This window comes from Psittacula echo (genome assembly GCF_963264785.1).
Source record: "Psittacula echo genome assembly, chromosome: 16".
Taxonomy (NCBI): domain Eukaryota; kingdom Metazoa; phylum Chordata; class Aves; order Psittaciformes; family Psittacidae; genus Psittacula; species Psittacula echo.
In genome coordinates, this window is record NC_137752.1 from 3,529,499 (window position 1) to 3,553,946 (window position 24,448).

General features: G+C 40.2%; 1 protein-coding gene across 7 annotated transcripts in view; it reads right to left on the reverse strand.

The window, feature by feature from the left end:
• Positions 1 to 24,448, reverse strand: part of MAPKAP1 (MAPK associated protein 1) — a 98,556-nt gene that overhangs the window by 39,306 nt on the left and 34,802 nt on the right. For all 7 annotated transcript variants that reach the window (XM_080630424.1, XM_080630426.1, XM_080630423.1 and 4 more), the window contains 3 exons: positions 17,254 to 17,426; positions 11,999 to 12,175; positions 4,709 to 4,818 (listed from right to left, as the gene is read on the reverse strand). In XM_080630424.1, coding sequence (XP_080486550.1) covers positions 4,709 to 4,818; positions 11,999 to 12,175; positions 17,254 to 17,426 — 460 coding nt within the window. The remainder of the gene's footprint in view (positions 1 to 4,708; positions 4,819 to 11,998; positions 12,176 to 17,253; positions 17,427 to 24,448) is intronic.

Here is a 24,448-nt window from a genome sequence, read left to right on the forward strand (position 1 = left end):
AGTTATACTGACAATGGTATTTTACAGTTACACAACAGGATCTGTGTGACCTACAAAACTTCCTCTGCAACGCATAAGCGTGGGATTTAAAAGCATGTCTAATATCTACCTGCTTTAGAAGTTAATATTAAGACTCTCACTGATTTCTAGGGAGGAGAATTATACCAAGGACTAAACCACCCAAATCTCACCTTCTAAAAAAGCTTTTCAAGACTCCCTTATTATATCCGTCCAAAACCCAGACAGCACCATGTCTGGCATTTTCCCTGATACACTCAGGAAGAACAAGAAGTTCTTATGCTCATGATTCCAAGCATGTGACTCTCTTTCTGTAGATCTGCCACACTGCAGACCAGTTTTATATTTAAACCATCAGCTGCTGAAGTGCTCACACTGTTCCTCAAAGAGATCCTCAAAGATCCTCAGAAAACATCCTCAAAGAGATCTAGACATGGCAATGGTCTAGACATAGCAATCCTTAAACTATCTGTGGATATCAGGCTCTCCACAGAGCCTTTATCCCAGCACTTCAGCATTGACCAGGCCAATGTGACATACACAGCACAGGCTCTGCAGCACTGAAGGGAGCTTTCAGCTTCCCCCTCTTTGCTGCCATGGCCAGGATATTGCCCCATCCTCAGTCTCTTTCTGCCCCATTCTGGCTATGCTGAGAAAACACTCTTGGCATGAGAGATGTCCCTGAGCCTCCCTCAAGGTGGTCTGCTGCTGGATTAGACCAGAGTCCTCTGGGAGCTCATTCCACAACCAGGAGTGTTTCATTTCCAGCTCTCACGTAAAATATGCATGTGCAATACATGCTGCTGAGCACGCAATAGGTTAAACAAATGGATGATAAAGTATTCTACTTAGTTATTTTTCATTACCATAAGAAAACATCAATTACATTTTCTATTTTATGAGTGTACACAAGGGAATCCATTACAATAACAGAGAGGTTATATGACTGTTTCTGCTGCGTCTTTCTCAAGCAAAAAGAACAGTTAGTTTTTAAAGACAATGAAACCAGCATAGAGAAAAGGAAGGCGCACCAGCATATCTGCATAGACAGTTCCTATCCTGATTTATCCAGCCTGACTCCAACTAATTAAACTCTGCCTCAACAATTTCCTCTGCAGATCTATCTCCTCCAGTATGTAGAACTGACTGGTTCTAACAGGCTTTTCCCTAACTTCAGCCATTCCCATGTACCTCTTCCAGTTGGTTATTTGGGCATGTGGCAAGAGATGATTCAGTATTCCCATGAATCCCCTGCTGCTGCCGCCTGTGGTGGGACAGGTCAATATAATATCTAACTAGAGATGGGCACAATCAGAATATCATTTCCTTTAATTTCATGCAGTTTTAAACACAAGTCAAAAATGGAAAGGCTGACAAGGTCATCAACACACAGAGGTGACTGAGGAGGATGGATTTTTAGGGACCTACAACTCAACTGCTTGTTGGAAAACCTCCTTGTGAACTGCAGACTGCTGCCTGTTTAAAATCATTAGACAAAACTAGCCTAGTGTTTCAGCTGTAGTCATGTTCAGATGTAGTCATGTAGTCACATACCCTTCCTGACTACACAACTGAAGTTCTTCAATGTCTTCCTCACCCAAAACAGCCAACCAAGGTTTGCATTTTCCTACAGACATGGGACCAATTTGAAAACTGCCATGTAAGTCAGTGGTGAAAATCGGTCACAAAGCAATTTCTTATACAACTACCTGAAAACAGCATAAGCTGTAAATGTAATGAATTCATTTGCTCTGTGAAGACTGGTCTGGAGGCACACTGAACTGTGCAGGAATGTTTGTAGGCATTTCTGTTTTATTAAACTACTAAGAAAGCTCTACATAAACATGTTAGCTCTATTTCTGGTTAGTTCTTTTTAAAAACCAGAACAACCAAGTTAAAAGGAAGCTTTGCTGAATGAGAAGAAACCCTTTTCCTAAATTACGTCTTATCTTTTATTCAGAACTTTGACATCCTAATCCACTGCTTAATAATGACTTGAACTCCAACAGCGCAGGACTGTGCTGTGCTAATAGTATGATCTTAAATTCCATTTATCTGTACATCTCCTAGTGAAACTAGGAGGCATATCCATCCAAATATGAGGAATCTGGTGGTGGATGAAAAGCAATGCCCAAATCTTTTCCCACTCCTGTCCCAGCCTGCCCATGCCCACTGTGGTGGCACCCTGAGTTTTAACCATCCTTTAGCCCAGGCAGCATTTCCATCCACCCTGCTGACAGCAGCAGAAGGGGGCTGGGAAAGGCTGGATTCGGATCCAGAGGGAAGCGCAAGCAAGAGGATCCCTCTGTGCAGACAGCTGCGATTTCTGCTGTTTTAAAGATGATAGACAAGACCCTCCAAACCCCCCAAAATCTGCAATGTGATGAATCACAGTCTGGATAAGGGAAGTGATTGTGAATAAGGGGTGTTTTGGATAAAAAAGTTCAATTTGTGATTTACCAGTATAATACAGAGATACCTAAACTGAGAAGTCCCTTCACCCACGTGACAGTCTTACATGACAATAAAGCATTATGAGTCCTCACCAACATTTAAACTACAACAATAATAAAACATTTCACTTATGAAATTCAGTAATATGGGAATTCAAGCAGAAACCTTTCACTCTTCTTGCAGTGACTCCAGTTCATGAAGTTTACAATTGCAGGTCCTAATTCTGGGTGCAGCTGTACACAAGCTTAAACTGAAACCTGCAAGCAACACTGACTATTTCAAGAAATACAGTTACAAGAGCAAATAGACCTACAAGGAACCGGTATGTTCTTAGTTGTGACTTCTGCTGTGGTTATATCCACAGCAGGGATGACAGTCAGATCTCAAAGAGGTTAGATGTCACATGGATAATTTATAAAAGGTAAATCTGTATCACAGAGTCATAGAGTGGTTTGGAATGGACTTTTAAGATCATCTTGTACCAACCTCAAATGATTTCTGATTTAATTAAAAAACCCCAAATGATATATACATGCTTATATATGCTGTAACTACAAAGGCTTCTGAGCAGGAGTGCCAAAACAGTAGAAACAAATTAAGTATTAGCTGAAGCAGTAAATGACAGGTCCATTCCATTTCTAAACTACTGAGCAGAAGTAACAAAATAAAAGCAAAATCAAATGTTAAATGGACAAAGAGTAAAACATCTGTTACACAAAGGAGGAAAGTAGTTTAAAGACTGAGCTAAGTGAAACCTTTAGCCACCTCCCTTCAGGGAAGGGAAATCTGACCCCAGGAAATAAATAAAAGTCACCCAAAAAAGTGAACAAAAGAGGTGTTTGAAAAAACCAGAACACCATTCATCGCAGCTAACGACTTGTTCATTATGAGTGATGATGGATAAAGACTTCTCACGCTGAGATGAAATCAAGATTTATATGCATTGTTTCCTCTCCCAACTTGTGGGAAGATCATCATCATTTAATTCTATCTCTGCGGCCAGTGATGGGCATCCAGAGAGCTGGTTATCAAACGGCGCAGTCAGCTGGCAAAAGCCGAAACGTGCAGTTGGCACATCTGGACCGAGCCGCCACAGCCGAGGGTGAACAATGACTCCTGGCCAGTGGCCAAATTGCTGCAGACGCTGGCGGGTCTCATCCACAACACCCGACCAGCAGCTCTCTTCTCCACCCCCCCCTTTCTTTCCCTGCCTTTTTTTTCTTTACGAGAATCAGATTTTCATTGCTTCATTCAATTGCTCTCCTCTGCCATTTTTTACAGCTCTTATCGTTCCCTTGGAATATGGCCTTGAGACAGCTCATCCGTGTCCTTCACTGTGTTATCTCTTCTAACTTTTATTAAAACTTCAGCTCTCATCTGAAGATAGCTAATTAAATCCATGACAGATTATATACTCGTTTAAAAACTGCGCTCAGCTACTTCTTCTAAGGAGAACAGGGTTTATTTTCTTTTCCCATAGTTAAAACTAAGGGTATATAAGGAGGTTTCATTCATTTACAAAGACAGGATCCTTATCTTTCCCTAGTATATAGATAGGTTTATATTAAAGTTCCTTTGTTGCGTGACAAGACTCGATGCAATTTCTCACAGTAATTATTTCTTGTTGCTGGAAAGATCTCTCAGCCTTATACTTTTGAAATATATATATACACTAACATACATGTGAATGCACATTTACACCCTGGAAAAGCATTGCTTTAAAATATAAATGTAAGCACCGTAAATTTTCTTTTTTAAAACACTGGAAAGTCTCATCTATAATAATTTTGACAACATCACAGAAAGTAAATTTTTCTCTTTCTCTACAAGTAACGAGGAGTCCTTTAAATTATTTAGAATCATACTAAGCATCATTTGCTTACATAAATTAAAAGCATACACAAATTCTATCACAGACCAGTCTTTACTGTACTTCCACCCATCATCTCAAACTACCGCTAGCTGGACTTGAATGCAAATGGCTTTGTTATCATAAATAAATATTTGCAGTAATGGATATACTGCTCTGCAGCAAACATTATGCAGCTCCTCCACTGTCTGCATTTTGCCAGCATCTAGAACACAAATCCGGGCACAGAACTGCTTCAGAGAGCTGCTGAAAATCACAATACCCACTGAAAAAAACCTGAGCATCTTTCACAGCCATTAGAAAGATATGTAAAATATGCTCATGGAAAAACACCCTACCCTCTAGAAAATAGGATAAATAACCCACCTGAGCCTCTCTGTGATCCCTTCCTTCTCTTTAAGGCCTTTTGTAAGATATCCTTCATGGTGACCTTCATACTGTCCACCTGAATAAGTGAGAATCCATGAGCAGCATTTCTGCAAGACAGATGCACATGCATTTTTACAAAATCATCATCATCAGGCAGCTCACTGCAATTTTCATTAGTTTCAAGCAAAGGATTTGTTAGGCACAACGATTCACAAAGTTGTGCGATAGAAGTGAGTTACAAGGAGAAACTAAGCAAAGTCCCTCAGAAAGGCAGAGGCAGAAGTGGGGGAAATGGACTGAGTTCCAAGGTGTGTAAGGATTTTCATAATTTATCTTTATTTTTGATCATTTTGTGCTCATCATTAAAAAAGAAAAATGAGCAAATGCACCTGCAGAGCTCCTCAGTGCCTCATTATTAAGTACCTGTTAGGCATTCCTCAGTGCATACAAGAGAAACAGTTTGCAATGTCATTGTCATACAAGTCCCGATGGCAGACGTGACAAATCATTAAGAAGTGGAAAAACAACACTCAGAGAAGTAACAGCAGCTCTGCAGCACTATTAATGCACAGCATTACTGCAAACTAAATAACGTGCTTTCTTTGGACTTATTTTTTCTGTACATCACAGAACAAAATCCTGGCCATTGCCTGCAGGGGAGTCCATACCTTGAGGAAACATGGTCAATGGCATGGGAATGGCTATGGATGATACCATCAGGCAAACACCAAAAATGGCATCACTGGGGAAGCAGAGAAGGTGACAATATAATAGAAGAGACACTGGATTAATATATCAGTAAATTTTGCCCCTTAGACCTTGCAGTCAATCTCTGCTCATGTCAGTAGATGTCACTGCAGACAGTTAGCACGGCAGTTTGAGAGCTGCTAAGCACCCACAGGGAGGGATTTGCACTGCATGGAAAAAACCTGGTTTGCAAAGCTATTTAGACAGGAGGAGGAGCTTTGTATCTGGCAACCAGGAATTTTAATCAGGGACTAGAGCTCTGTATGAATATCACAGCTGGAATATTTTTTAAAAGCAACTGGCAGTAAAAAGCAATCCAAGCAACACAATAACATCATTAAAAACACCAGCATATTACATGTCACTTTAAGACACAAACACTGGGAATACAAGTTGGAGTTCAGCTGCGGCACCCCCAGCCCATGCTGTGACACAGCCTAGATGAATAAATGACATCTCCAAGCCCTCACCATACATTAACACATCTCCTGGCCTCTGGCTGCAGGGCATACCTTGTGGCCAGCGAGCTCCCTGACTTGGGCACATGCTGGCCACCACCTTGCTGTCCTGCAGTTCTCTTGTGCTGTTCTCATGGATAACAGAACCACAGGCACACACTGCCTCATTTTACTGTGCTCCCAGGGCAGAGCTACCTTATCTACCCCACTAAGATTTCCAACTCAACATCATTTGCCCAGTGGCTGGAACAGGCAGAAGAGATGGTCAAGAAATCCACAGAGTGGTCATTTATACATTACAAATAAAGCCTGTCATGCTGTGATTATTGTATCAGATGGGTCTGTTTTCAGAGCATCCCCAGCTCCCTGGGCAGCTCACCTCCAGGCTCCTCACACCCCACGGCAGACAGTCCCACAAGCTGCTAGCGTAAAACAGTGCCTTCCTTCTCATCACTGTGAGCAAGACTCATCTGAATTTCATTCTCAATTCCCTTTGTTCTTGGCAAAATAAAACTGCCCAAAAGCCCCAAATTTATGTTCTCTAGACCATTTAATATTTATAACTCTATCTTACTTGTCTTCAAACCAAATATTCCCAACCTTTTCATGCATCTACTTTTTCCCTCTCTATTTCTGCCATGTGTTTCATAGAGAACGCGCAGAACTGAGCCCATTGCTCCACATGAGGGAGTACCATCCATGCCTGCAGTGGTGAGATTACCATCCTCAGAACAGCCCAGTGTCTCAGGGGGTTTGACTAATGCCATATAGTGAGCAGAGACCTTCCTCAACTCTTCAGTGATGAGCAAACCTTCCCTTAAGCTGCCTTGGAGCTGGATAATGTGCATGAGCACTGCACAATGTCCTTCCGCTACCTTGCAGTTGCCTGGGCATCCACCTCACTTCCCCAAATCGCTACAGCACTAGCCCAAATTGATGGGCTGAGGACATTTTTAAAGTGAAAAACCTCTTCAACAGCCAGACTATAGTTACAAAAAGAAACTACCTTTGTGCTTTGATTTAAATAACATGACATTTGCCAATGAAGCGCTACAAGAAAAGCTTTATACACTGACCCAACCACCAGAACGACTGGTTCAAAAGACATCTGGTACCTTCAGGTAATTTCTAAACTGCTCTGCAATACAGACAGGTTTCCAGAGAACTGCAACCAAAATACAGGGAAATAAAACACAGGGCCTGCAGCTGACACCATGACCAGCCCCACTTTGTGCCCGATGGTGACCACCCATGGGTGACCCAGCTCCAGATACCAACGTGTATCTGGAAACCTCCCATAAACGGAAGACTGTCTTTTGATTCCTGACACTCCAGCTGCTGAAGAGCAGACGCTGCTGTTGATCCCGTTCATGTTGCAGGCCATCCCAACTTGGTCGATTCTGCCTATTGAGCAGCTGGCCTGAGAACTGTCAGACTAATTTTCCTGACACTCTATTACTAACTCATGCCTGAGCCTCGGCCATTCTTTGCCTCAGAAGCTGGATCTCATCCCAGAACAATCTTTAAAAGTTTACTTTACTGATCAAAGCAAAATAAGAAAAACCTCTGTGTTTTACTATATTTAGTGTGCTATCCAGTAAGCGAGACCTTGGCAAGAGCACTGAAATGTAAAGCGCACCCTGCATTCGTAAACTTTTGGATATTTGCTCTGGAGCAGAGCCAGAGGATCTGAAATGCCCATCTCAGTTCAGACACACGATTCTGCCTCCCTTTGCTCTGGCTCACCAGGCACGCAGCCCTGGCTTTCCCTAACAATACACCACAGAACCTCAATAACGACATTTCAGCACTCAGTAAACTCGCAAATCTGAGCCAAGGGTCGATTTAAGCCAGACCAAAGGGATTCTGCCATCATCCTGGGGTCAGGCCAAGGCATCAGAGCCTGTTTCCTGCGCCCTGTGGAGGAGAAGCCCTGCGCCGTCTCCTATCAAACAGGGAGTCTTGGAGCCACCTTCCACACTGGATCACCTCAAACATCATCAATCTACCGTGACCAGCCTTCATGTGGAAAGAGCACAGTGAGGCTCTTGTGGAAGCGATACATCCCCACCTCACCTAGGCAGCCTCCCAGCTACACTCTGCATCGATAATGTGCATGTACTGTCCCCACTCAACCTAATTCCAGCATTCCTTCATTACGATTATGAATGGCACGTTTCCATTCCACTCCTTTATTACAATTATGACTGGCATGTTTTAGCTTACCCTGCTAATGTGTGGTACCTTTATTATAAGTTAACACCCTAGGAAACGGGACAGACAAGCAGAGGCTATTCACTCAATTAAAACTGCTGCTCACAGATTGGAAGCCAAAGAAATTCCTTAGCTTGTATTTTCTGTCATTTTGCAAAAACATACCTGGGTGACAAGGTTAAATCAAGCAAAGGAAATCCCTGGCACTTATCATCCACAGGCATTACTGATAAATTGTGCAGTGGAGGAATAAAGGATTACCTTCTGTATTTTTTCATTACACTTTTCTTTTGTTACAGAATACATAAATCCATTGTGGCACAATGTAATATGTATCATCGTGCTACACCTGTGGACGTTTCATAACGGCTGCCATGTCTGTGCAGTCAGGAATGATAAGTGAACCACCCGTGAATGTTAATGATAGTGATCATTCTGCGGTAACTTGGCTTTCCATCTTCTTTTACAGCCTCAGCGCTGGAGCCAGGGTGGCAAGGTTCAGAAGAGGAAAAAGAAAACAACACAAGAGGCAAGAGCTTCGATGAGCTGACACCGGGGTGCTGCCCTGGGGGGGAACGTGCTCATAGGTGGCATGGAAACAGCAGTGTCCTCTCCATGGGCTCTGTTTGTGCGACAAAATAAAAGCCCAGTGCTGAAAGGACAAAAGGTTTCTGTTCTGAATTGGGAAACAAACTTTTCCAAAAGCTGCCTTTCCAATCTGGAGCAGTTTTCTTAGTTTTTAACACTGAAATGGAATTTATAGCCCTTAAAACTTGCTGCAAAAGATGCCTGGCATGGTTGAAAGTGCCTGGGGATGACTAATAACAATTTCCACTTGATCAGCACAAAGTCAAAGTTAAGACTAAAAATCCCAGTTGATGCAATGTACTTAACTTAAGCTGGGTAATTTCTAAGATAAAGTGCACAGTGATATTAACCACAGTAACTATGCCAGCCACAGTTTTTATCCCGAACCTAAATGATCTTGCTTTAGTGCACCTCAGGTTAGCCTTGGATAACTTTATGTGCTTTAACTGGCTGTGTTTTGACACTGCTAGAAGCTATCATTAGATATCTAGAAGCCCACTTCCTGCTCCGACTCCTTCCTACCTTCTGAACTCTGGTACCTACATAACCTTCTGAAATTTGTATTTCATAATGATTCTAGAATGTACTTTGTAGATTACCTACACCCATGAAAAAACTGATAATGGGCCTTTTGGGGAGTGCTTCTGTAATCTAAGTAAAATACACGCTTCGAAGCTTTGAATTGAATTTGTAGATGTACGATGAAAGCCTGGTGTTTTAAAACTCTTTCAACCTTAATCTATCAGGTATACAGAAGTGCTGCTTTGAAAAATACATATATAACAGTCAAAGCAACATCAACACAATATCAAACCAGAAAAAAACAGAGCAGAGGAACTGTATGCCAAATTTCATCTGTGTGCCAACTGGCAGCTGAACCACAACTCCTAGGAACACCATTAGACTGAGTACGTCAAGTTGCGATAATAAAATTTCCAAGGGAAAAAGCCCTAATGATAGTATAGATTTATTTTAAGCTACCTTGTTCAGAGTCTTTCAGGTATTATTTCATCATCTCAAGGAGTCTGCATATACATGAATGCGATGCTTTGTTTGACTCCTCCCGACAAATCCTTCTCGACATCAAAGAGGGCTGTTTGTGAGTGCCGTGTTTGACATTGGACAAAGTACTGCTTTCCACAACAGACAGTTTCCAAAAACATAACTCGCTAGACTAATGGGCAGTTAGAAGCCAGAATGACTGCCCTCCGTCTTCTCCTTGTGTAACTTTGCCAGAGTCCTTGGAACTTGCCAAATTCGGTCATGCCTGCTTAGCTTGCTCGACTGATTGTGCCAGAAAAGAAAATAAGACACAGATGTATTTGAGCTCTTTGAGATGCCAGTAAGAGAGACAGCTAATGGCTTCATTTCGACCCTCCCCTACCAGCTGGGCACAGGTGGGGGGATAATGAGGTCCCTCTCCCTAATCAAACTCAATTATTTACTACTCTATATAGCCACAAAGACATTCACATTCAGCTCAGAATATAAAATACACTGTGGGCTACTTCTAACCACCGCCACTGAGTATTTATAACCAACTCAAGTGGCTAAGAGTTTGCCTTGGCAGGAGTTTAAGTGTATAAAGTTCTGCTCAAACATGTCCTGCTGAAACGGGGTCCCTGGCGGGGTTCCATAACTGTCAGCTCGGTAACTGCACAACATCGGGAAATATATCCAATATGCAGGACGGTGAGATCTGAAATCAAACACCATGTTTCACCATGAAGCTTCTCAGAAGCATCAACCTTTCTCAACAGTGATTCAATATTAATAAACATAACAAGTCACAAGCCTGACACAGCAGCAGCTGAAACACTGCTCTGTGAGGAGGTAAGAAAAGAGATGCAAAATACAAACCCACAATTACATGCACTGGTACAGTGACAGGGAAGAAGATGTAGAATTTACAATGAACCCCTACAAAAATAGACAGCGCACACATTTAAACTCACAGTAGTAACAGTCCCTTGATCAAGCGATGATCAAGTATTCCTCTAATCTACGGGACTCATTAAAATTCTAATGTAAGTCTAAATCTTTACAAATAACTATATGCATGGGAAGTACAAGCAATTTCAAATTAACATGTGGACACAGAGAAAAAACCCAATACCTATCAGAAAAGCACTGCTTCTTATGATGCAGTTCTCCTACTACTAATTGTCAGGACCTGCCAAATTAGAAGGAAGGTCCTCACGTGAGCAGATTATGCTAAAGCAAAAGAGTTCATATTTCTTCTGTAGGATTTGCAGCTGGACCTTAAACCTGATACAAGCACCAATTGGAGAACTGTAGTCCAGGCTAGGATCCTGCTGAGGAGTATAGGCTCCACATGGGAACACTGATTTCACCTCCTCCAAGCTGATGTCCAAAACCTGAGACCACATGTGTTCACTGCAGTTAAATACTAATCCCTATTTATGTACAGCATACAGGCAATGGGGATGTAGGTAGGAGGCAGTTGAGAAAGAAAGGGGACCTTTTCCAGATGAGAAATCATCAACGAATCGGAATCTTCTAATGAACAGGCTTCTTAACTGGTCTACCTGCAGTGAACACTTGTTATCCTTTTTGATTGCATGGAATTAGAACAGGATTTTCTATATACCTGCTGGTGTTTTTCTGGGGATACCGAAAATGCAGGATTATCTTGAAGATAAAACAATCATAGGATCATAGAATTAAAAAAATCAAATCCATAGCAAAATCAAATCCACAGCAAAATCAAATCCACTGACTCTAGAGAAATGCATGCAAGTGAAAGAGATGCTCCCTCTTTCAGATAAAACACAGAGCATTCTTGGTCAGGTGGAAGGAACTAAATATTCTGCAATCCCACAGGCAAAAAAGCCTATTCCCCAGCTCAACTGTGTGGCTGGAACCTGCATAAACCAAAAGTGGACGTTGTGATACGACTGGCAGGACTGCTTCATTTCATAAGCAGCATGGCTGGAGCAAAATGAAGATTATGCGTTCAGACTTTGTGTGAATTCCAAATATGTACTAGCAGGAGTGCAACAGTTCAATGTTCTCCACCAATCATTTGCAGAAGGGTTGCTTCTCTGCAGTTTTAGACTCAAAGGCTCACCCCAGTTGCTGCCACCAGCATTTACTTTTCTACCTGCCTCAAGACAGAACGCAGACCAGGGTACTGGCTGCAGAGAACCACGAATACACATACCCCTGAACTGTGTTAAAATCACATGAAGAAAAGCAAAGAAGAAAAAGGACCCACTGCTGTTTCCCAGTGATGGAGAACGTTTGCACCCATACTCACATGCGCACAAAGAGCGACTGTTTGGCTGCCAGGCCAGGGGAAGAGTACTTTTCAACCAGTGCCAGAGTGCTGAAGCCAAACTTGTGAATGGGCTCATTGGAATCCAAGGGTGGAAAATCTGTGTCAACCTCGCCATCATCCTCGGCAATATGGAGACAGTAGGCATTGACGTTGTCGCTGAAACAAAGACAAGTGAAGTTTATTCAGGAGGGATTCTAGAAACCTAATTCAGTTCAGCCCATCCATACCAGTCACTAATGCTGCAGGTAACAAATCAGCAGACATGCCTGCTACAGGAGCAATACATTGAAAAGCCACTGATGGCATGTACATAAACATGTCCCAAACATATCTTGCTATCATAACCATGTGGTAATGAACCCTCCTCCCAAACCTCAGTGTAAAGCACTGAGTCTTACTTCATAATTAACTGAACTGCAACCAAAATACTGACAGTGATTAAAATATACTGAAGTCTATGTAAGTCCCATGACTTCATGAGGCTGGAAGTAATAGTTCCCCATGTGTGATAATTTATTTACCTATATGCCCATTACATTGTAGAATTAAAGGCAACCAAGCAGTGTCTGTTTTCTCATAGATCAAGTAACTGTGAAGACGTTGATTAGTAGAAAAGCTACCTCTGCTAAACATCTAAGGAGTCCAGTCACTTAAAAATTCGTATAGACTGACAAGAAGAACTAAACAAGAGAGTTTTGAACAGATACACTGTGAAGAAAATAGGAAAGAAAAAACCTAAGCCTCTTTCTTTCCACAGATGAAAGCCCATCAGGAAATAACTATCGACACCTTCCAAACAGGTATTAATCATATTTTCTTAACATTAAAATCTATTTCAAGTGTTACTATTTAAGTTATTGACCCGAAAATAAGTATTCTTTCTTATCATGAATCTGCCAGCGTTCAGTCATTTCCCACAACCCTGAAGTATAGCCTGCACGATCACGTGGCAGTGTGTTTCTAAACTCTGCCGTTTAAATTTGGAGTTTTAATTGCATGATTGATGCTTAAATTAATTAATTGCAAAGTGTATGCTAATTGTTTAATTGGTCGCTTGATCTATATAGATCATTTTTTGAATTAAATGAGTTGATTTACAAAGTTTATTGATTGGATGTGACAATGAATTATTTCACTGACTACCTGATTTGCAATTTTCTCAATTAATTCACAAACCTTTGGTTGCAACTGTGCTTTATGGAGAGTGCTTAGTCCAGGTGATCGAGATGCACTTTGTTATGACTAAGACATTTATTATATAGAATAGGTACTAATGATGCATTACTGTTAATACGAGCTGTAGATTTGCTATCAAAAAGGTAATCCAGCAATGCTTGCCTCTGAATTTGGAAAATTCTGCAGTATTACGAAAGAAATTTCTATGAGTCTCTGGACTGCTATGAAGAACTGGAACATCGCTGTAGAATTAATTGTTAACTTCTTCAAGAGTGCTTATGGAACTTTCAGGGAAGCTGATGAAAGGTAGTGCTGGGAGGAGAATTCAGCCAGCTCCAGGGAAAGCCCGCAGCCAGGAAGCTGCATGGTTTGCAGTGTTGCCAGTCTTTTTAGGAACAAGCTCAATAAAGAGACTGTAATATAGATACGGGTTGATCCTGCTTATGTAATGAGAAATGCCTGGCATCATTTTCGGGTCCTTCTCTTATTCTATTTAGATTTCTATAAATCAGAATCCCAGGATGGTTTGGGTTGGAAGGGACCTTAAAGCTCATCCAGTTCCAACCCCTGCCAAGGGCAGGGACCCCTTCCACTAGAGCAGGTTGCTCCAAGCCCCTGTGTCCAACCTGGCCTTGAGCACTGCCAGGGATGGGGCAGCCACAGCTTCTCTGGGCACCCTGGGCCAGCGCCTCAGCACCCTCACAGGGAAGAGCTTCTGCCTAAGAGCTCATCTCAATCTCCCTCTTTCAGTTTAAAGGCATTCCCCCTCATCCTGTCCCTACATACCCTTGTAAGAAGCCAGGATGGTGTGCCTTACACCACTGATTTTCTAACTTACTCATCTGACAGACTTCTCTTATGTGCAGCCTGGTGAGCGCTGTATAAATAAAGTTAACATTTTCATTTGGTACTTGATGCATTTGCATAATTCTCATTAAGGCTGGAGGAACATATAGACATGCAGGCAACAGAACACATTCAGCGAGTCTCCAAGCAATCCAAGTGCCAAAAAAAGGAAGTGGTGACAACTTATCTTCCACCAATTATACTGAAAATATTCAATATCCATTAAATTAAAGGGGTTACCAATGTCTTCAAACCTGGAGTGGGTTCCTGAACATTAACACAGATTAAGTCACAATCTGTTGAAAAACCAAGCCTGATGGATAAAACTGCTCAGCATTTTGGGCCTCCATCAGGATGACATCAAAGTCCGGAACTTTAGACTTCAAATTACAAGGTTCAAAGACCTGAGAACTCAAGTTTGCTTGGACAGAATGTAAAAGCCCAGCAACTGACAGATGCAAAAGCATTCTTAACTTCTAGAAATAGGAAGTTGATTTGAATTTTGCATCTCACTGTTTATTTATTCCTAGAAAGAGATTTCAGTTATTTTTTGCAGGCGGAATCATTACAGCACATCTGTCAGGGGCTGGCAAGAGAATGGTCCACTGGGTTATGACCAAAGTTCAGGCATAAAAGGACAGGAACATGGCTGCTAACACTGTCAGTGGTTCCTCATATCAAGACACTGAATAGAGACAAATATAATACAATTACAATTTAAAAAGCAACCTAACTGAATACAAAATGTTCTCAAAGCTGTCAGCTAGTACTCACTCTCTTTAGACTCTTATGTCTACCTTTTACAGAAAAGAATTAGACAGTAATATATTCTTTTCCTAAAGACAAAGGGGTTGTTCCTCTTAATTACAAAGTCTACAACCTCCTTATTATTCTCAAACTGTGTTACTAATAGGTGTATGTGTCATTCTGCATGCACTGTATATCAGATTCAAAGCACTCTGTGTATTCTAGTGCAGTGTCACAATGATCCCCATCTTGTCTTTATATATTCTGAACTGACTCAATCAGGAGCAAATGGCAAATGCAGGATGTGTAACCTACACAAGCTGTCCTTATTTGGAAATGATGAGAGTCAGTTTACAGTTAAGTCAATCCTTGCTACAGGACTGGCAGTCAGCACCGCTAAAAAAGGATGATGGAGACACGAGAAATAATTAGGAACTACACAAGAAAATGAACTTGGAATCTTGAGGCTCTGCCCCTTCCTCTGAGCATTTGTACTCAGACTCTCAATTGCCGCTGTTAGGTTGTTTGCAGGTACATTATGTCTCCATTATTTATATTATTATTCCTGTCCTGAGACTTGATTACAGGAGACAGCCTCCTCGGTCAGGAGCACTCTTTGACACATCATAACATTTTATGCTTCAAGGTAGGCAGTGAAATTCATTTCCTTCCACTGCTGGCTTTTGCTCTGGGCAAAGATGCTTCGTGGAATACCTCTACTCCATTGAGCTGGGCTGTGCTCCTGGAAAATACACACGTGTCCAAAGAGTGACATTAGTGGTGGTGTACTCACCAAGAAAGAAGCTGATCACACACAAAGGACGCTTTTTTGAACTTATGATATAATGAACAGAAATTAAGGAAATGGCACCATCTGCAAATGATTTTATATTTCTTCTCCAGTGTAAAAAAACCATGACAAATCCAAGTGAAGTGTTTAACCTCTAAAACATCTCGTATGTCTGCTGGGAAGAGCTAAAGGAAATCCAATATCCAACGCAACAACATCCATGAAACTGTTTTCAAGAGGGGCTGCTTTTCTGTGTTGTATCTACTAGACAGAAACCAACTAACCCTTGAGAAGGGCAGCACAAGCCACCTCTTAGCACCTCTCCTTCTCCTGTACGACTGAGCTACAACAGGAGAGATCACCAAGCCCTCAACCACTTCTGAAAATGCTGAAGGAGCAAACTTAAATTCAGTGCCAAAAGGAAAAAATAAAGTTAATCTAGTAACTTTAACAGGAACAATAAACTGAAAATTGGTTCATATAGAAAAACCCCAAACAAACCAGTTAACACCTTCTTTGCACCACGAAAGTCACCCACTAGTATCAGTCACTAACAGTGCTATAATAAACTATTTTAAGTCCTTATTTTATGTTCTATGACCCAGCAAAACCTGAAGTGTTTTAGAGAACTGTTTTAAAACTGAAGTTGCTCAGATGAGCAGCTCTGAAGTACCTGTTTTACGTACTTCATGTCAACTACCATCATAAAGCAACAACTCTTACTAAACAACACTAGTTTTCCAGCACAGCAAATCTCATCCATTATTAAGTCACAGAAACCTTAGGGGCAGAATTCTTTCACAATGCAGATGTAAGCAAAGATAATCTAAGATATTGAAAAATCTGTATTAAAGAATGCAATTTTATTCTTCATTTTTGAAGAAAACTGGTATTTATTTTGTTTTCGGGGTTCTTATTTGTGTATTTTAGTGATACCTCCAGGATAACCTAGAAAGAAAAGCACCATTAGCCCCTATATCTGGCAAGTCCTAGAAAACCAGAAATATTTTAACATGTGTATAATGAATTAAAGACATTCTGTCAGCAAAATGACAGCTGAAAGCAAGTAAGTAATGCTGAAGTTGTACGACAGAATTCTGGCTCGCTTTCAGGCAGACTCACTATGGCTAAAATCCCTTCCACGGTTTTGAGAGAACACTGACAGTACTTCCAAGATACACGGTCACCCAGTACACTGACTCCTCTCTCTATGAATCTGCAGGAGCAGCTGATACCATGCAGATAAACCAAGCAGAATCTGGGTACCTTCTCTCAGAACAAACAAGAGAGGGAGTTACAGATGGGTTCTGGATTTTGACATCTTTGCCATTAAGAATGCTACCAAAAAATAGATGGGACATAAAATGAAAAAATGTGTGCATGACACCAAAAGATATAAGATTTATACTATTTTACACAGAGCATTTTGAAATTATGATTCATTTACAGATCCATGGTTTCATATGCTTATCATTATACAGCACCCAGTAGTTTAATTGAAAGAGAAATGGATATAGATGCATGTTTGCTGCTCAAAAGGAAATACTGATGAATGTGTAGGTGGCTTCTCCAAGATTTATCTATGAAAACATTGACATGGAAATCCATTTCATTATGCAAAAAGGCTGCAGAGGAGAAAATTAGAGATCAAGAGGTAGTAAAGAAAGAACATTACTTCAGTTTTGGTTCCCGTCCCTCACTTGTATATTGCCAGCATATTAGTCCAATCAGGTCATGCACCTTGGCATTTGCTATCGTCACAACTGTCATGGGCTGTAGTTTGTCTTGGCTTGTGTGCAGTGGGAGGTAGACATCAATTTTTTTGGTTGCCGTTGTACCAACATGACCCTGTCGAGAAAATATATTTCATTAGAACGTATTACCAAAAACTATGCACGACAGAGCAAATACAAAACGTGGTGAGGGTGGAATTCTTTTCAATAGGAAGATTAAAATACTCTGCTGCAACTTAGAACTGGATAAAGCTTGAATGTTTAATTCTCAATTATTTTATTGCTCTTTAATGCATCTGTAAAAAGGGTATGAAATATTTGGCAATGATTTCACAGATTTCAATAGAGTTGGAACTTCACTGCAAGAACCCATGTTCCTGCATCCAAAAAACTTCAAAAATGGGTTTTCCATCAGTGTTTAACACTGGCCAGTAACTATCTACTCAGAGTGTAGACCACAGCCTGACAGACACCACAGGCTGCTCATCCAGGGATATCAAACCAGGGAACACAACCTAAAGGGAGACCTACGGCAAAAATGAATGTCAATCAGATGTGGAGGCTAAGACAACATTTAAAAACAAACCTTAGGCTGGAGCTTGGTTTGCCAAGAGAAGAACAAAATCACACATACATCTGAGCCATTAAACTATCCTGAACTATCTGAAGGCAACTAAGAAGAATTAACTAATATTGGCTTTTATTGGAATTTACTGTATTGAAAAAATCTATTTGGCACTGTGGAGATTAACAATTACATAAACCATAAAACTCAGCAACATAAAGGTCTGCAAAGTTTACATTGCAAGAAGAAAATGTTTAATCTACCACAGATAGGACTGCATTTTTAAAGCAGTAATCTTTTATACAGACAAAAGACTGTACGTCCTGACCCCCTCTGCAAAGCACCCCTGATGTAACTATATATCTCTATCTCTATACATATATGGGCCTTGAGAGAAGAAAGTATTACTCAAATTAATCACCCAGAATTCTAAGTAACAGAATAAAAGGATTCAATACTATAAATCTATAATGAGAGTATAAAACAGGGAGTTAAATGCCATGTGCTAATTTCAATATATTGTTAAAAACCATTTGATCCTTCAGTGTGATTATAAATTAGAGAAATAATAGGAATTTAAAGATTAAAGTTATTCATACTGGCATAGCTAAAAGTATTATTAAAATCCATCCAAATACAACAAATTTTTTTTTTTCTCAGAAAGCATTTTTATAGTGCAGATACCTTAAGAACATGGGAAGAGGAGGCAAGAAGAAATTGGTTTTACCCATTTAAAAGGAAATGCTAGATTTGTACCAGAATACAGGACACTCCACCTTGTTCGGATAAACCTTAAGTGTGAGCTAGCGCACCCAGGACCCTTGGAGATACCACCTTGACCTCCCCTCACTAAGGAAATCATTAACATAACAGAACTACAACTGCTACAACAGTACGGTGGTTTGTGTTTGTTTCTTTTCCTCTCCTCTTCCTTTCCTACTTCCAGGATTTATTTTAAGGATAATTAAGCAGGTATCAGGTAATGAATCACCAGTCTCAAAGTGTATCCCTGCCCTTGCCCAGGTGCAAACATTAACCAAGGCAATGTACAAAGACACACAAGGCTGTGAGCATCGCCTACAGTATGGGCATGACTGAGGTACCAGCATGAAGGGAGACCTGTGGTTTCAACTACATTTGCATTTGCACGAATAAATGGCAGTTATCAAGGAAATTAATGTGGCTCCTTGGCATGCCAAGTTAGTTACATATTTAAATCCAAGGATGGCAGAATCGTAAGTAACGCTTAGTTGTGGTAATGGGAAAATCCAAGAAAAATTGACAACCAGATGTGAGAGTTGATGCCAAGGTTACAACTGACACACACAGCATCAAAGCACAGAAAGGACAAGCGAGCCAAGACCTGTAACTAATAACCAAAAAGACCAGATTACTCCATTAGCCACTACTACAAGTACAGACTGTTTTATAAGCTCATGATCAATAAACACATGTATTAATAAAATAAACACGTTCTGGGGACCCTGATCTTACGGCTGCCACAAATAAGACGGTTACTTGCCTCAGTCTAGCTGTCACACTGCTCCTCTCTCTTAAAAGCCCTACACAGTGCTGACACTTTGTGTTTGGTGGTTTTTAAATAAACTTTTCTTTGCTCTTCCCCATCTCTCAATCTCCTCTACCTCCTCCAGTCTATCTTTTCCAACTTGCTTGTCTAAACTCCCTCCATTACTGATACCCAAACATATATGAACATCAAGATGATGAGTGGCTTAAACCAGGGGTAATTCATACATGGGTGAGGATTCCAATTGCTCTTTGAGCAAGGGGAGCAATACCAACAGCAGCAGTTCTGGGAAATGGCTCAAAAGCATCGCTGTTGTAGTCAAGATGTTTAAAAACCTGAGTGAAATATTTTTATTAATTAAAAGGGCTGTGAAACTGATTGCCATAAGGTATTAGAGAGGCTGAAACCTGAGATTTGGAAACCAATTAGACTTTCTATCAGTAATGAGAACATTCATTGTCATGTTAGGTAGGAAACACTAGTATGGGCTACAAACATGTGGGTCAAGGCTTAGACTGATCGATCACAGAGTCAAAGGGGCCTGGAGAAAGCCTCCGCTGTGTTTATTGCAAATTGATGATATTTGTTCTGAACCGGCATTAGAAATCCAAACCATCAGGTACCTGTCTCCAGGACGGAACGAATCCATACCCTTAGCCTGGTCCTGCAAAATATTAATTGTGTAGGAAGTCCCACAGAGCTCAATTACTTATCTGTGCAAAGCTTATTAGGTACGGATTTGTAGGTGGTGGGACTGAATAAAAGGGATCCAATTATTAGTTTCTGTGGCCAAGAGTCAAAGACCTAGCCACACCGGATTTAACTAGTAATAACTTGTGGGTTTTATATGGTGCTTGTAGTCCCTTCTTTAGGAGGAATCATTCAGAACCAGATTACAGACACTACTGGAAGCATAATTACCTTCTTCTCCCAACTAAAAATCGTATTCCAACTGCAAATGCTGAGGAGACCCAGAAGATGAAGTACAATTACCTATATTCAAAAAGGCAGCATCAAACTTTATTAATAGATCCTGTATAAAATTCAATGGAAAAATCTATTCAGGGCCAAGGGCCTTACCATTTGGAGTTTCCTTAATAGCCTCCAATAAATCTGGGAAGCATAAAGGGGCTGTTAAATTAACATTTTCCTGATCTGTCACCTGTGGCATAGTTAATTTGTCAAAAAATTCTTTTAGCTTGTCACTGGACACTGCATATTCTGACAAATGAAGTCTGGAATAAAATTGACAAAATATCTCGTTAATTTTCGAGGAAATCACAAATCTGATTCCATTAAGCTTTTATTGTTAAGAAATGGGATATTCCACCAGTCCTTTAAGGAAGTGAGGAGTAACTGGATACACAGAATACATATGATAAATCATAGAGAATTACCTGAGTATTTTTATTAATGGATTCTCTTAAGGCTACTCAGTGCTCTCCTACAGTTTGATCTGATGAAAATTCCTGTTTGGTATTTCTACAGTGTTTTCATCTCACTCAAAGCAAAGACGATGTTTCATTATCTGCAATTCATTGGAGGAGACACGGCGCTGTGCAGCGCACACAGGCTTGAAGAGGCAAAAAACCCAGGGATACTGTTTCCCAAATTATTGCTAATGTGGTGTGCACATAAACAACTCGCTTAATTTCTCTGTATTTCTGCTTTCTCTACCAGTGTTGTCAGAACTCTCGGTGGTTGGCACATTATCGCTATTCTTTGCTGCTGCTGTTCAAGAGCTGCACAGAATTAGGGCCATTATTTGACACTGCTGAAAAGTGCAATCTGCTGAATTCACACACTTTCTACTTTCTGGTTTTTTTAATTTAAGCAGATCAATGTATATTTATGCACTTTGGTAATAAGCAGCAGCTACTCTTAGGAAAGTTATTCCCACTAATATATACATTTCTTCTAAAGAATAACTTGGTATCTGAGACTATCGCTCCTATGGACCATTGCTTCTCCTGTTCTCTTAAACTAAGGACAGACACAAAACAATGTAATATTTGGTGATCTATAACAACAGTAGTAAGGCTAATTACAAGAATGTAAGTACCATCGGCAGCACTTACATATGTTGCTGGTACTTCCAGACACAACAGTATGAGTGAGGGACATGACAGGCAACTCAAATGATGAATTTCCATGGATTTTTTCTATATACATATGTAATTTTAGAAATATCTGTATCATTAAATAATGTTCTGTAACAAAATTAATAGGCTTTAAATATAAACACAGTTTGTTAAATTAAAAAAGAAAAAAATGTATGTAAACTCTATCAATCCTTTCAGCACAAGAAGTCTTCCTAAGATCTAAGCCCAACTTTTAAATCAAAGTCCATGAGAAAGTATGTACCTCCCTCTAAAACCAGATGATGTATCCCTCGAATAGATTATTGTGGGGCACAACTTACTCCTGAAGTACCTGCACAATGAGGAGGTAATGACACAGTCATTGAGAAAAATGCCTACACTGTTTCCTGCTCACTTCTGATTTGCTTCACTGCACACCAGGGTAGAAAATTAAAACAAAGCCCATAAACATTTCTTAGAGAAAAGTGATTAATTTCAAACAATAATTTACTGCATCTTCTTGTACAATAGAGTTCTGTGACTAAATGTTATATCACTTTAAGATTAGATGTTCTAATGATATAATGCAAAGATTTTACTGAATCATTATTTAGTGGGAGTCATAAAAACCTCTTAAAATTAATCTTTCATGCACATCCAGCTTATCCAAAGTTAGCATTTAATTAGATGGCCTTGGCACGAATGAGCTTACTACTTTATTTGCTCAATCAGTATACGTCTCTTCAGTAATTATAATTAATTCAAGTCATTGACTCACCTCACAGCAAACAACGCTAAACATTACACAAAATGGAAACAAATGCTTATCCTTCTCTCTCCAAATGTAAAATGTCTTCTCACTTTTAAACTCAGGGAACTGTTTTTGGCTTAGGTGACAGAGTATTTAATATACCATGCGACCCAGCAGTCACCTCCTAAACATAACTTATTCACAGATGTATTTGAACAACATATAGAAAATAGATGAGGGAGAAAAATCTAAATATGTTAACTCAGCATTAACAACACAAAACTTCCAACATGCTAGAGCACAGATGTTTATGGCAATACAAAGGACTAATTTAAGACAACCATCAAAAAGCATCATTTTCTAAACTCTAGACTTAAAAAATTAGAGCAATTATTTCTTCATCCAAAGTAAGTGGGAATAAAAGAGTCACATTCATGCATAAGTAGAACAACTTTTGAGGGGCTGAGTAGGAAAAGAAAGGTCATGTAAAAAAACGCCCAAAACCCAACTATTTTTTTGGATTGAGTTTAGATGATCAAGTGCCTCAAAAGCTCTCAATAAGCATGTGGCAGAAGCTCTCATACTGTAGCACAATATAATGACACTGCTGGCATATGGCTCAGAACGAATGCACTGGCAGCAAAGCAGGATGATGAACACGTTTATCAGCCTCAGCATCCCAGCTCCACACTGCCAGCAGTGAAACACGGAGCTGCAACTGGTAGGCTTTGGTGCGGTGAGCAGAACAGCATCTAACATAATATGATGGTTAAATATTTATAACATAGTCTGTTCAGTTTATTTGCACAGCATTGTATCAGATCTGGAGAAAAAGCCTGTTCAGTTGCATGTTATATTAATATTCAGAGGCATAACACTAAATCTTAGTGTTGGTAGGAAAATGTATGGTAGTTCTGCCCCTTTTATTCTCCAGCACACCATACTATACCCTACTAGGGCAAAACAGGACTGACACTTATTTCACCAGGTGATTAAGTCAGACTTGGTATTTTTAATTACTACAGCCCTGAGATTACTTTTGTCACAAGTTGTTTATGGAAAATACCATCAATGAGGCCACCGGGACAATGGGCTCAACCCCATCAGCAGCCACATTCACATGCCTGCCAGTCCACATGGTTTTACAATGAGGCTTCAAAGTTGTTCCCCTCCGAGAAGTGGATTCTCCTTTGTATCATTGGCCTGTGCTGCAGAATTAGCAGATCCCCATGTAAAATTCCATTAACATAGTTAAATGCTTAATTTATCTTATTCACACTGTCACTATTCATAAAAATTTAACCCAGTAATTTCCTGTTATACAAAGCATAACAAAGTATGAATATTTAACTACAAGGTAAATAACACACTATTATTTTTTATTCTAAATTGTTGACTTCACTTAGCATGTCTGCTTTGTACAGCACCACACTATTTTTCAATTAAAGGTCCAGATGTTTCAAAGGCTCCAGTAGGCAGCAGCAGTTATGAGAAATGCGTTATCTGCATTGCAATGATCACTACAACATCAGCTCCAGGCTGCATTAACATACTCATGTTTTATTCTAGCCCCCCTCCTAATGTACCAGTTAATTATACAACACACAGCTGAGAAACATAACCTCCAGAGCTGGACAGTTTCCTTCCATGCTTCCACCTGAACAAGTTTTTATGTGCACCTCAAAACTATGATACACATATATAACCACAGAATCAAGGATCCCAAATTACTGCCTGCTCTCTCTTGGCATTCACTCCCACAATTAATACAACTATGTAAGTCCCGAGCAAAGAATAAGACATATAATTCTTGTATCAGCATATTTCAATCACATAAATATGCAGTCATTTATACAACTCACTTAAAATTAAAACCTCTTTTACTTAAGAGTGTTATGAATATGATTTCTTGTTATTACTTTAATAGAATCATACAATGGTTTGGGTTGGAAGAGACCTTAAAAATCATCTTGTTCCAGCCCCACTTTTAAGATTTTGGATAAATCTTATCTGGAACAGAAGGAGAAGCCCTGAGTCCATCCCCTTTGCAGCCCCGGCCTCCCTGACATTCACAAGGGCATCAGTTTGAGGACAAATGGACCAAGATCATCTTTGATCCCATCACACATCTCACAGGTCCTACATCACATTCCCCACTGCACTGCTGGACCTGGAGCTGTCCTCCAGAGGGCTGAATTTCACCTCGCCCGTG